Here is a 12,497-nt window from a genome sequence, read left to right as displayed (position 1 = left end):
AAGAATCATGAGTGTAAAAATATTGCATTTTAAGTTTTTTTTGTATGCAATATCCTTAAAAAAAGAAGACATTCTATAAACACGTTTAAGAATTTAGTTATGTAAGTTCTTTCCCCCTTTGTTTTTCTGTTATAATGGTAAACATTGCTTTCCATAATTAGAGATAAAATGTGGATGACAAATTTAGATGACATTATGAGACTTTTTTTTTCTTGGCAAAGCAATTTAATTAGGAATAATAATCTTCCCATTTAATATCTTGCAGTTACCATAAAATGATATCCTGCATTACTAGTAACAAAAGCAGTTTGCTGGAATTTGTAGCAAAAGTTTGAGCTATTACATTACTATGAAAAGATAGATTTTTTTTAAATAAAAAAAGACTTAAAAAAATAAGAAATGGCAAAACACTTTTTTTGAAACAATCCCTTATGTCAAAAAAGTACAATTTCAGAGGGGCAGGAAAAGAAAAAGAAGCACCAGAGGAGTGCATTGGAATGACCACACCAGACCTCGGCCCTTGCCGTGTGTGTGCATGAGTGTGTCTGAATGCGAGCGTGTGACTGTTCACACGCGCGCGTGTGTGCTCGCGCAGCCACCGCGCCTCTCCGTCCGGCAGTCGGGTGATCCCAGCCCCGGGTTTCCCCCCGCCGGCAGACGCGGAGCGCGCGTACCGAGCTGGGGCGGCGGGGGCCGACCCCGGGCGTGCGCAAACGCGTGCAGCGCCGGCTCTTTGTGTGTCTGTGTGAGGCTCCACGCCGCCGGGGGCACCATTTTCTGTTTCGCTCAGGACAGGCACATAAAAGGGAAGGTGGCTGCCGCCCGTCGCCGTCCTCTTTCCCTCAGATGCCCTCTGTTGCAGGTTTATTATTACAGTACGGGCCGCGCCGCCTCTCCCTGCGGCCCTGGCGGACCGCCGGGCTGTTCAGCGCCCTGGCCGACTTCACGGCTGGCACGCCCCCAAACCGCCTCCTCCGCCTCCTTATTTGTCTGAAAAGCAACCGCACGTCGAGGCGGAGAAGTCCGCTGGGGGCGGGAGAGGCAGGGACCGGGTGTGTGCGCGCCGTGCTCCCGGGGCGGGGCCGGGACGGCGCACCGACCTGCTGGTCGGCTTTGTCCCCCCAGGGTCCCGGCGCGGCGCAGTCGGGGCGGCGCTGGGAGCGGGGCGGCGCCGGGAGCGGGGCGCCCGGGGTGCAGGGTGCGGGTTGCCGGTGCGCGCGCGCGCCTTGGCGGATCGCCGACGGGGCCCTGAGCCGCGGATTCCTGCCGAGTAAGCAGTCTGGCTCCGCGGCGGCAGCACAGTGGCAGCGAGGCTGGGGCGCTGGCGCCGCGCCAGCCCCATCAGAATTAGCTCATTGTTCACTAGAAGCAGCGAGAGAGAGAGAGAAAGGGAGAGAGAAGAGGGACAGTCTTAGAGAAAGAGAGAGAGAGACAGACAGACAGACACACACACACATACACACACACTAGGCGAGAGCGCGAGGCAGGGAGACCTTCCCCTCCTTTTTCCAAGGCTGCACTTCTTGGAAGTAAAGCCGGTTTGGGTTTTGTTTCCCTTCCCCCTCCTATCTCCTCTTCCTCCACCCCTTTCCCCTCCCCCTCGCCCTCCCCCATCCCCCAGCTGTCTTTCTAGCATGATGCCCTTTTTCATCCACATTTGTGTTTCAGGTAGAGAGGAGAGAGAGTGAACAGGGAGCGGGGCTTTTGTCTGTAAGTATATTCCATTCCCATCCCCGGCTGAGAGCGCTGCTTTCTCTTTTGTGTCGATTCCTTGCCGTTGCTCTTAGCTGGACCCTTCAACCCTGCAGAGTTCATGCTTCTTCGCTAAATTGTAAAGAGCTGAAGCGTGTACCTTGGAGAAATTCTGGCATTTTGGTCCTGCTGCATTAAGACTGGAATTTAACTTGGGTTTTTCCTAAAATGCACAAGTTAAGAGGGAGAATTGAATTCTTTAAGGAAGGGGTGGGGTTTTTTGCTTGTTGGTGTGGTTAATTTTTGCTCTTGCTTATAAAGCATTGTTAGGCACTGTTTTGCCTCCTTGCATTAAAAATGCACTTTGGTTCATGCAAGGTCCCCCGACCCCTCTCCTTTTATTTTGTAAAATGAATCCGTGCCCGTTCTCATAATTACTCTTTCAACGCTGCTTCCGAGGGTCTTTTCAGGCATTCGATCTTGCAACACTTTTTTTCTGCATTTTCTTTTAAAGCAGTTAAACTTTGCAGGGGAGGAGGGGGTCACTTAAAAATAAATGACTGGTTTTTTCTTCGTGATAACAACCAGATTTGCTTTTATATGTGTCTGTAATATCATAGGAATACTCTGGGAGCTTAAGCTACCCTTTTCGAGAAGTTTTAGTTTCTCCATTCATCTTAATTTTTGTCCTAACTTAACGCTAACAAAAGAACTCTGTTCTGATGACTTGAAGTTTGAGAGCGAAATCACTGCAGCGTGTACATTAATGTTTATTTGGTTTGGGGAGAAGGGCATAATGGTATATATTCCTGACTTTTTTTTCCCCTCGTGCAGTTTTTTTTGTGTGTTTTTTTTTTTTTAAGCACGGAAGGTTATGTAATGCAGTGCCATTTCCAAAAATATCCACTCTGAGGCATTACACTACACGGTGGAAGGCTGATTCCTGTTCTGCTGTCTTGATTGCAAATATACTGCCAGTAGTATGTCTGGGAACAAAGAGCAGCCAGAAAACAATCTATTTTTATCACTTGATTCTACTTTTAAGTTGCTAAACCTATTGAACTTGTGTAATTTAAAAATGAACCAAACACTAAGAATAGCCCAGGACTCTGCAAAGCCAGGTACTAGGGATTCCTTTGTCCCCTGTTTAAGCCTAAAGACTGCTTGGAAAGCTCTTTCAGAAGCCCCAGTGGTTGCAATAATTTGCATGTAACTTACCTTAACCACAGAAAATGGTTATTTGTCTGTAACCTCTCAAGAGGCATTTTTCATTTGCTGACATGTGGTGAGGCTATTTGTCTACTGTATTTAAACGTATTTTGCAGGTTGGTCTCCCTGGACTGAAGAGAGGGAGGGTGCAAGCCCTGGACTGTTAAGATTCTCAAAATGGTAAGAATTGGTCATCAGAGGACATTCTCAGTAGCTTCTTATCAATCTTTATTGCTTATAAATAGCAACCACCCACCTTCAACCCTCCTCAACCCTTCATTGTTCCTACCCCTTCTGACCTTTGAAAGCTTCTATCTCCAGCATGTGGGGTTTTTGCAGTACAGCAATTTATGTGAACTGGATGTGGTGAATTAGACCTTTGGATTTTCAATCACTTTGAATAGAAAACTGAAATTCCTCTTTCAGAAGTGAAGATTTATTTAACTCAACAGAAAAACCATTCTCTTCTTTAAGAAGAGTGTTGTGTTGTGACATTCAGGGAAGGGGTGACAGTCCTCAGGGATCAAACAAAGCAGTGTGTCTTATATTAGGTATAGGCAGAACCAAAACTTACCCAAAAATTAGGAGCCTGTGTGAAACAAATCAAACAGCTATACAGTGTATGCTGTCCTTAAGAGCAATATATGTGAAATGCATGGATTTCATATTAATATGTCCTGTGCATTGTGTTTTAAATATAATTAGTGTTAACTTTTTCTGATTATAACTTCATTTATGTGAGATCTGTTCAGTTTTAGATCAGGTATGTTAACCGGTAAATGAAAATCCGTTTCTGACAAGGATTAGGATCCACATAGAAGGCAGTTTAGTGTTTGAATAAATGGATTAAATAAAGAAATAGATGGAAAACATGTTGAAAACAGCTAAATAACTGTATTAATTTTCTATAAAAGATTTTCTCTTTGAAAATAAGGTTTAACTAAAAAAAAATAGAAATGTCATAAAACTTTTCAGTCAAGTACAGTATGTCCTACTGCAGATGTTTGTACTCTTTAAAACACACCTCTGTGCCGTTTAGAATGTGTGATTTCCAAATTTAGGTTTTTTTTTCTTTCTTTAAAACGAGGGTGGAATTTAATGAATCAAAATTGAATCTGATACGCTTGATGTTTTCTTTGAGAGCCACCCAAGTCTGAGCTTCCAAGGAGAAAAATGAATCAGAGGCAATTAGATGAGCTCAGTTTGAATTTTATTAACAAGTAAGCTTTTTGTGTGTGTGTGTACCTCACCTATCATTTCAACAGGTGGGTGTCAAAGTACCAAATAAAATAAGTCCTTGCGTGGATTTAGTTTGATAATGATCAAATTAACTTGAGGTAGAAGGGCAAGAGGGGTGAACATAAAATTAATCAATGGGTTTTATGCAGAAGTTCTTAAGTTCATATTAAATTCCTTATTAGCCATTGTCATAGAGTAATAGGATGGTAATAAAATGGACTGCTGCAAAGTATTTTTGTTTATTTCATTATTTTTTGCTGTGGTTGGCCACATCGCCTTGTTTTCTAGTTTATCCTAGAACCTCACCCACTCTCTGTCACCATAGATAGACCGTGAAGGTTCACATATATCATAATATATCAAATGACCAATTTAGTGAAACATAAATGTGACCACTGGCCCTGAAAAAATAGCCCTACAGATCAAGTGCAAAGAGTAAATAATGTGTTTCTGTAGTAGTGAGTAGATAGAGCTCTGTAGAAGGCAAGCACGTGTGCCAAAACAGAGCATGAAAGTTGGAACCATTTGAATGCAGAAAAGCAAATGCAAATTATTATTACATGTTAATTTCTTAGAGTTGTCGTTTATGTACGGTGGCAGAATCCAACCCAATATGTATGGTGGCAGAATAGGAAGTCACAATTTGTTGCTCTTGGAAGGCTTTTTACTCATGAAAAAATTCTCGCAACTTTTTGGTGATCCTTTCATCAAGATGTCAGTCCCTTTTGGCACAAGCCCATTGCCTGAAATGAAACCACCGACAGTTACTGTCTATGGGTGATTCCAAGTAACTTTCTAGCAATTCTCTTATTCCGGGAGGACTGGGCACTTAAAGGCCTTGGCATATATCAATGTAGGGGGAAAAAAAAAGTTTCAATTATGTTTTTTAAAAAACTGGTATTAGAGGTGTTTTGAATCTCCTCTTGCACAAAATGAAGTTATAGTCTGTGTTTAATTAAAACTGAAATTTCTTTACCAATCTCTGTAACTGGTTTACTTAGAGTAAAAACCTGGCCCACATATGGTAGAAACTGTTGCTAAGGAAGCAATAGTTTAACGTTCAGCTACCTCTAGAAAGTATATAAGCATACGTTTTCTATTAACTGTATATTTTACTTATATAATTTAAAAAATTAAAGAGGATCCAATTTCAGTATATTTAGCCTGCTGGCAGCTTAGTAAATGGCTTATTCCAAATACAAATTTATAATCAGCTAATTCAAATGTGAGAAATTAACCATTCGACTCCAGAATTCAAAACAGTGATCCCATCTCTAGACTTTTTAAATATTATAAAATTATAATTCAAGTTTCACAGCAATAATCTGGAGACGCTCCAGAATGGTGGCATGCCTTCTACGTTACGAACATGTACAACCACCTTGTAGAATACAGGAGGCACCAATGACATTGTACTCTGTGTATGACACCCTTTGAGCACGACTCCAGAGGGTACCATTTACATACATCATACTGTACGTTGTGGCACCTGGGGTTGTGCCACTCATGGGTACTGTTAAAAAGTTTAATTTTGAATATAATGTACTATATCTTAGCTGACCAGAATATTCTCTTCAATAACTCGTTCCTCAGCCTTTTGTTTCTAGTAAACGTGCCTTTTTTTTTTTTTTGCAATTAGCAGGCTATTGTAAATCTGCAGGGTGCTTCAGCATTTCTTTAATTTATATTTGGTTTTTGCTAAATTTTAATTTCTTGGAATATATATATGTCCTTGGTATTTACTTAGGTATTTTATTTTAAATGTACTTGCTTCAGGTGTGTCAGTGAGAAGAACGTATTTCAGAATAAGCAGATGATCCTATTGAATTGTTTGAAAAAATAAATTATTTAATCCAGTGTCAAGGTTAGTCCTGATTTTTAATATGACTATCCTCTGGACAGAAAACTTGCCTCCGAGTATGTTTGTGCAGTGGACTCATAGTGGCATAAGCACGGGCTCATTATATTTTAACAGAGACCTAGGAACTGGAACAATTTAAGTTCTCGCTGAGGCTGATGCTGAGCTTTTCAAAAAGATGAGTTGACTCCATTGTACCGCTCATAGAGCCCTGCTTTCTGTACAGTCTGTGAAGTGGCATTCATGAGCTTACAAGGAGACTCTTTCAATAATCTCTCTATTAACATAAGGTTTCCTTGTTTAAAGAAAAAAGACAAGTATTGGGGAGGGATGAGGTCCTCTTGGTAGCTTGTGGTTTTGGGTTTTGGAATATAAATTTACAAGTCGTTCAGTGACTCTTAACTGTGGAGATGTAGAAGGGTACCTAGGAGGGTAATTTTAGAAGGTCCTGTCTTCTCTTTCACCAGGCCTTCCAGCAGACAGTGAGGGGGAGAATTGGGAATTGTTTGGGGAATTAGGGCAGTAGAGATGATCTGTCAGGGTTTATCTTCAGTCCAACTTCCTCTTGAGCTACATAGATAGTTCAGATAAGAATAAAACAGCTGCACACAGTATCATTCTAGAACGTGTTTCATTTTACCCCACTGAGACAGTTCTTAAAAAGGTGTGTGTAAATCAGATCATTGTAACTATGCTAAAAGAATTCACTTTATTTTAAACCCTAAGGCAAATAACTTCTAAAATATGAAGGCCCCTGTGGTAAGCTAAATGAATAACCCCAGATTATGAGTTTTATACATGTAAATATTCATCTACCTGGTCAGAGACCTGAACTGGCATTCAGATGCATTGAATTGACCTAGGGAGCCTTGGAGTGAAATGCTTCCTTGGTCCTTCATTTTTCTCTTAGTGCCATTCCCGGATGGAAAGTCCTTAAGGCCATATCCTTAGCCAAAGTGAAATGGAGGGTTGAGATAATCTGAATAATTGTGCTTTCAAAAAACAAACAAACTTGATTTTATCTGATTGATCTCGGTAAATGTTGCTGGAGTGACGTGATAGTATGACGAATGCCTGAATTCTGTGTGTAATTCCTGTATTATACAGAAAAAGACTAGGGCTAAGTAATCCTACCAGCAAATCCAACTTAAACATACCAGGGGAAAATGTATTGGATGTGCTTAGGATATGTCATCATGGTTGATCAAGATATAATTGTAAGCTGTTCTGCTTTGAACTGGAAAACAGATAAATCACAAACCTCAGCCCTCATCTGTAGAAATGATGATCACTAAAAATATCATTTATTGGGTCTAAGTTTATCTGAAATGGATATTTCTAGACATACTTTGTACCTAGGGACAAACTTCAACAATTTCTCATCTTGTTCGTTTGAGAAATAGCAGTGATCCTAAAATTGGTCTGCTGGTGCGTGACAGGAAACTCTGGTGGCATAGTGGTTAAATGCTGTGGTTGCTAACCAGAAGGCCAGGAGTTTGAATCCCCTGAGCGCTCCTTGGAAACTCTATGGGGCAGTTCAGTTCCTTCCCACAGGGTCGCTATGAATTGGAATCGACTCGACAGCAACAGGTTTGGTTTGGTTTTTTGGTTTAGTGCATGACAAGTATCAGTAGTGGCCCTAGTAGTTTGGGACTTAAGCAGTTCCATGGTTCCCAACTAAATGCTAAATATCAAGTCAGTTGTTAGTAGCAATGACATGGTATCAACCTGGTTTAGCAGTATATTATACTCTCAAGCATTATAAGTTGGATCATCTGTTTTTTTCCTTGTCCAACTAAGTTATAGGCGCCAAAGGGTTTATAAACTCCATATACCAAAAAAACCTCATTGCTATTGAGTCGATTCTGACACATAGTGACCCTATAGGACAGAGTAGAACTGTCCTATAGGGCTTCCAAGGAGCGGCTGGTAGATTGGAACTGCTGACTTTTAGTAGCTGTATCATTTAATCACTGTATCACTGGGACTCCAGACTGCATATACAGTGCTTAGTAGAGTACTGAAATGTATGTTAGAAGCTCAGTAAACATTTGGTCTATGCATGCTAATATCTATAAAGTTGAACATTTTTCTGTTCATTCTTAATGATTTAATCATGTTTGGTTTTGGTGAACTAGAAGTAATTTGAATCCTTAGCTTCTCTTTCTAAAGTGCAAGGAAGCTGAAGTGAATGTAATTTTACTTTTAACAGAAAATTATTTTCTGTTATTCATTAATAGGAGAAAAAAAATTGTGGTTAAGTCATAGTATGCCCACTTGCCAAAAAAGAGTGGCTTTTGATTGCACGTCTTCACTGGCTTTCATAACCACACTCTGAGCAGCATGGTGAGATGCTAGCTCTCTAGGTTGGATCCAGCTCTGGTACTCAAAGCCGGCAGCAGATTTTCCTACAGCCATAAAAACCCTGTGCCTGATTATAGGAGGAGCTCTGCTCCCAGTAGTGACACTTCAAGGCCCTCACTTATTTCCAGTATAACCTGGTTCTCAATATGATAATGATTCCAAGAATACAAGGGTGACATACCTGAAAATACCGAAGAGTGTGAGAAGAGTTAGCAGTAGGATTATGCATTGATTCTCATGTGAGTTGAGCAACAAGTTTTTTTTTTTTTTTTTTTTTAAGCATTTTATTTGTGCTTGTTTCTTTGCATTGTTGAAGGTATATACTTGGCCTCTGCCCTCAGCGGATTTATATCTTAGTTGTGGAAGGAAGACTATGCTAAGGAACAATGTAAGACATAATCTAGCGCTACATGGTATGATTCAAAAGAGTGATACGGTTGAGGATTAGGGCCTGGGAGGTAGGAATTAAGCTAGAGCCCGAGGTGTATGCAGATGTACAGCGTGAGTGCCACCACTAACTACTCCTTCAGTTGCAGCGGACAGTGCTAATCAACTGTGACATTCATTATTATCACTCAGCCTGGATATGATTTCAGAATCCTCAGTAGGGTATTCTAGGAAGCTATTAACAATAGACTGGAGTTGGCACAAAATTTGAAACCCAGAAATGGACTTCTTCGTGAGAGCAGGTAGTTGGCCTTATTAAGGTTTTTGTCCCTAGTGCTTAACGTCAGTCCTTAGTAAATATTGAGTGAATGAAGAATTAAGACTACAGAATTTGGGTAGGTTTAGATGAGAGAGAAGAGTATTCCAGATAAAGGAAATATATTTTAAAAAGTATGCTTGCAAAAGTGAGCATAATACATTTTTAGTACTGTGGGGAAATCATCCTCCCTGTTTAGGTCCTCTGTTCTATGAAGTGACAGACCTCAAAAACTGGACCTAGAAGTTAAGGACTTGAGGTACTAAGCAATAGGAAGCCACTGAGCAGGCATCTTAGAGATGGCCCAGGGCTGTCACTCAGGTTACCAACCTGTCTCAGGTTCTTTGCCTTTTGATTGTGCCTGACAGAAAAGAACACACACAGCCATTCACACACTTTCTTTTTCAATGTTCAACTTCCTTTATTGCTGCCTCTTACTCCTCTTGGGCTTGGGCAGGGTGGTGGAGAAAAGGGAGATCCCTAGCTAGAAAGATCTGGAAGGAGAAGGGGAGCTTGCTCCATCCTCTTGCCCCGAGAAAGTGGCAGTACTTCGATCTGCAAATCCCAGCAGGTTCTGCAGTGCCTGCTTGGCCAGAGAGTGTAGGTTGCTGTTAAGCAGGTTACCCAAAAGGAGACACCATGCCTCCCCAGTATGCGGCTAACTGGGTGTCCTACCACCCAAACCCAGTGCCATCGAGTTGAGTAGCCCTGTGCTAGTCAGTTGCAGCCACAGGTGCCCAGCTGCCTCTGTCTCCACTTCTTCCTGATTAGCCAGACATATGTATTCAGAATTAACGCCAACACTAACATCATCATCGTAAAATTGTTTACACTGTGAGGCCTACAGGCTGTTAACTAGTAGTCTGGTGATCATCTAAAGGGATTGTCATCACATGGTACACAAAAGTTGGGGAAAGCCAAGTCAGAGAAGAATTTTTCTGGAATGTATTCTGAATACCATCCAAACAAACCCACTGTCATTGAGTCAGTTGTAATTCACAATGACTATATAGGACAGAGTAGAACTGCCCCATAGGGTTTCCAAGACTGTAAATCTTTACAGAAGCAGACTGCCATATTTTTCTCCCACAGAGCAGGTGGTGGGCTTGAACCGCCGACCTTTTGGTTGGTTGGCAGCCAAGCGCTTTAATCACTGCACCACCAGGGCTCCTTACCAGCACAGAATTCTACCATATACTGTATCAGCTACAAGATTTTCAGCATGAAATGATTCAGTTCTTTTAGCCCCATCGAATGAGTTTGGGCTTTATTCCTAAAGCTTTCAGTAAGAGTGACATTGGCATACGTAAGCGTTGCTTCTTGAATTCTTTATGCTTTCTCCTACCCCGTACTTTTAATTTTTTCAGCTGTTAACTTTTAGATCTCCATAACTTTAATTTCTGTGGCTTGGCAGTCATGCCAGAAACTATGTGAATTAATCCTTTATTTTGAGCCATAATGGAATATATCTTCTTAGACGGACCAGACCACTTATTCTAAACATGCCCTAGGATTCCCTTCTGTGCTTTTCTTACTCAGTCCTAGAAGGAATATACCTCCTGACAAAATACAGCCCTTCTTCAAGACTGGATTTAAATGACAATTCCTTTATCAATCTCCTGCTCCCCTGTAAACACACCTCTAACATTCTATGTGTAGCTGGCTTATTCTGCATGTTTTTCTACCCTCCAGGATCGTAAATTTGAAGCAGGGACATGGACACACTAGTAACTGAACATCATCCCTCTTTTCTTGGTAACAGTTGAGACTACGATACCTCATTTTTTACTTTTCCTTTATTAGGATGATGAATGCAGATGTGGAAAATTTTTATCGTTGAGAGGGGACCCTCGACCAGCTAGTGAGGCATTTAGGATTCTCTTTTTACAAGTGAAAGGAAACCCAAACCTTCATTGATAGACTCTAATGAGACCTTAGAGCATGTGCCACACCTATGAACCTCTGATCTCTGCACCGATACCTAACCTGGAATCTAGCACATCCTCAGGGGTCAGTAAATGTCTGTGGAGTAAAGGAGTGAGTCAGTGATCATGGATTCACAGAGGTCTTACATTTCTGGGCAGAACCACGTTGTCCGCCTTGGGATTTGCAACTAGTAACAGCCTATCCCTAAGAAAGGTGATCCAACCGAATGTGGAAATTATCGAACAATATCATTAACACACGCAAGCAAAGTTTTGCTGAAGATCATTCAAAAACAGCTGCAGCAGTGTATCGACAGGGAACTGCCAGAAATTCAGGCCAAATTCAGAAGAGGACATGGAACCAGGGATATCATTGCTGATGTCAGATGGATCCTGGCTGAAAGCAGAGAATACCAGAAGGATGTTTACCTGTGTTTTATTGGCTATGCAAAGGCATTCGACTGTGTGGGTCATAACAAATTATGGATAACATTGCGAAGAATGGGAATTCCAGAACAGTTAATTGTGCTCTTGAGGAACCTGTACATAGATCAAGAGGCAGTTGTTCAGACAGAACAAGGGGATACCGAATGGTTTAAAGTCAGGAAAGGTGTGCGTCAGGGTTGTATTCTTTCACCATACCTATTCAGTCAGTATGCTGAGCAAATAATCTGAGAAGCTGGACTATACGAAGAAGAATGGGACATGGTGATTGGAGGAAGACTCATTAACAACCTGCGTTATGCAGATGACACAACCTTGCTTGCTGAAAGTGAAGAGGACTTGAAGCACTTACTAATGAAAATCAAAGACCACAGCCTTCACTATGGATTACTCCTCAACATAAAACAAAAATCCTCACAACTGGACCAATAAGCCCATCATGATAAACGGAGAAAAGATTGAAGTTGTCAAGGATTTCATTTTACTTGGATCCACAATCAACACCTGTGAAAGCAAGCAGTCAAGAAATCAAAAGATGCATTGCATCGGGCAAATTTGCTGTAAAGGACCTCTTTAAAGTGTTGAAAAGCCAAGATGTCACCTTGAAGACTAAGGTGCGCCTGACCCAAGCCATGGTATTTTCAATCACATCATATGCATGTGGAAGCTGGACAGTGAATAAGGAAGACCAAAGAAGAATTGATGCCTTTGAATTGTGGTGTTGCCGAAGAATATTGAATGTATCATGAACTGCCAAAAGAACGAACAAATCTGTGTTGGAAGAAGCATAACCAGAATGCTCCTTAGAAGCAAGGATGGCAAGACTGCATCTTACATATTTTGGATATGTTGTCAGGAGGGATCAGTCCCTGGAGAAGGACATCATGCTTGGTAAAGTACAGGGTCAGGGGAAAAGGGGAAGACCCTCAGTGAGATGGATCTACATAGTGGCTGAAACACTAGGCTCAAGCATAACAACGATTGTAAGGATGGCTCAGGACTGGGCAGTGTTTCGTTCTGTGGTACATGGGGTCGCTATGAGTTGCAGCTGACTCGATGGCAC

At 41.5% G+C, this 12,497-nt stretch overlaps 1 protein-coding gene across 1 annotated transcript in view; it reads left to right on the top strand.

Annotated features, from left to right (window-relative positions):
- Positions 1 to 1,595: 1,595 nt before the first annotated feature.
- NREP (neuronal regeneration related protein) overlaps positions 1,596 to 12,497 on the top strand; it is a 33,648-nt gene continuing 22,746 nt past the window's right edge. Inside the window, exons 1-2 of the mRNA XM_010589780.2 lie at positions 1,596 to 1,710; positions 3,018 to 3,081. Coding sequence (XP_010588082.1) covers positions 3,079 to 3,081 — 3 coding nt within the window. The 5' untranslated portion in view covers positions 1,596 to 1,710; positions 3,018 to 3,078. The remainder of the gene's footprint in view (positions 1,711 to 3,017; positions 3,082 to 12,497) is intronic.

This window comes from Loxodonta africana, chromosome 2, assembly GCF_030014295.1.
Source record: "Loxodonta africana isolate mLoxAfr1 chromosome 2, mLoxAfr1.hap2, whole genome shotgun sequence".
NCBI classification, from domain to species: Eukaryota; Metazoa; Chordata; class Mammalia; order Proboscidea; family Elephantidae; genus Loxodonta; species Loxodonta africana.
The sequence above is the reverse complement of the archived record's forward strand: the minus strand, read 5'-3'. Positions and strand labels throughout refer to the sequence as shown.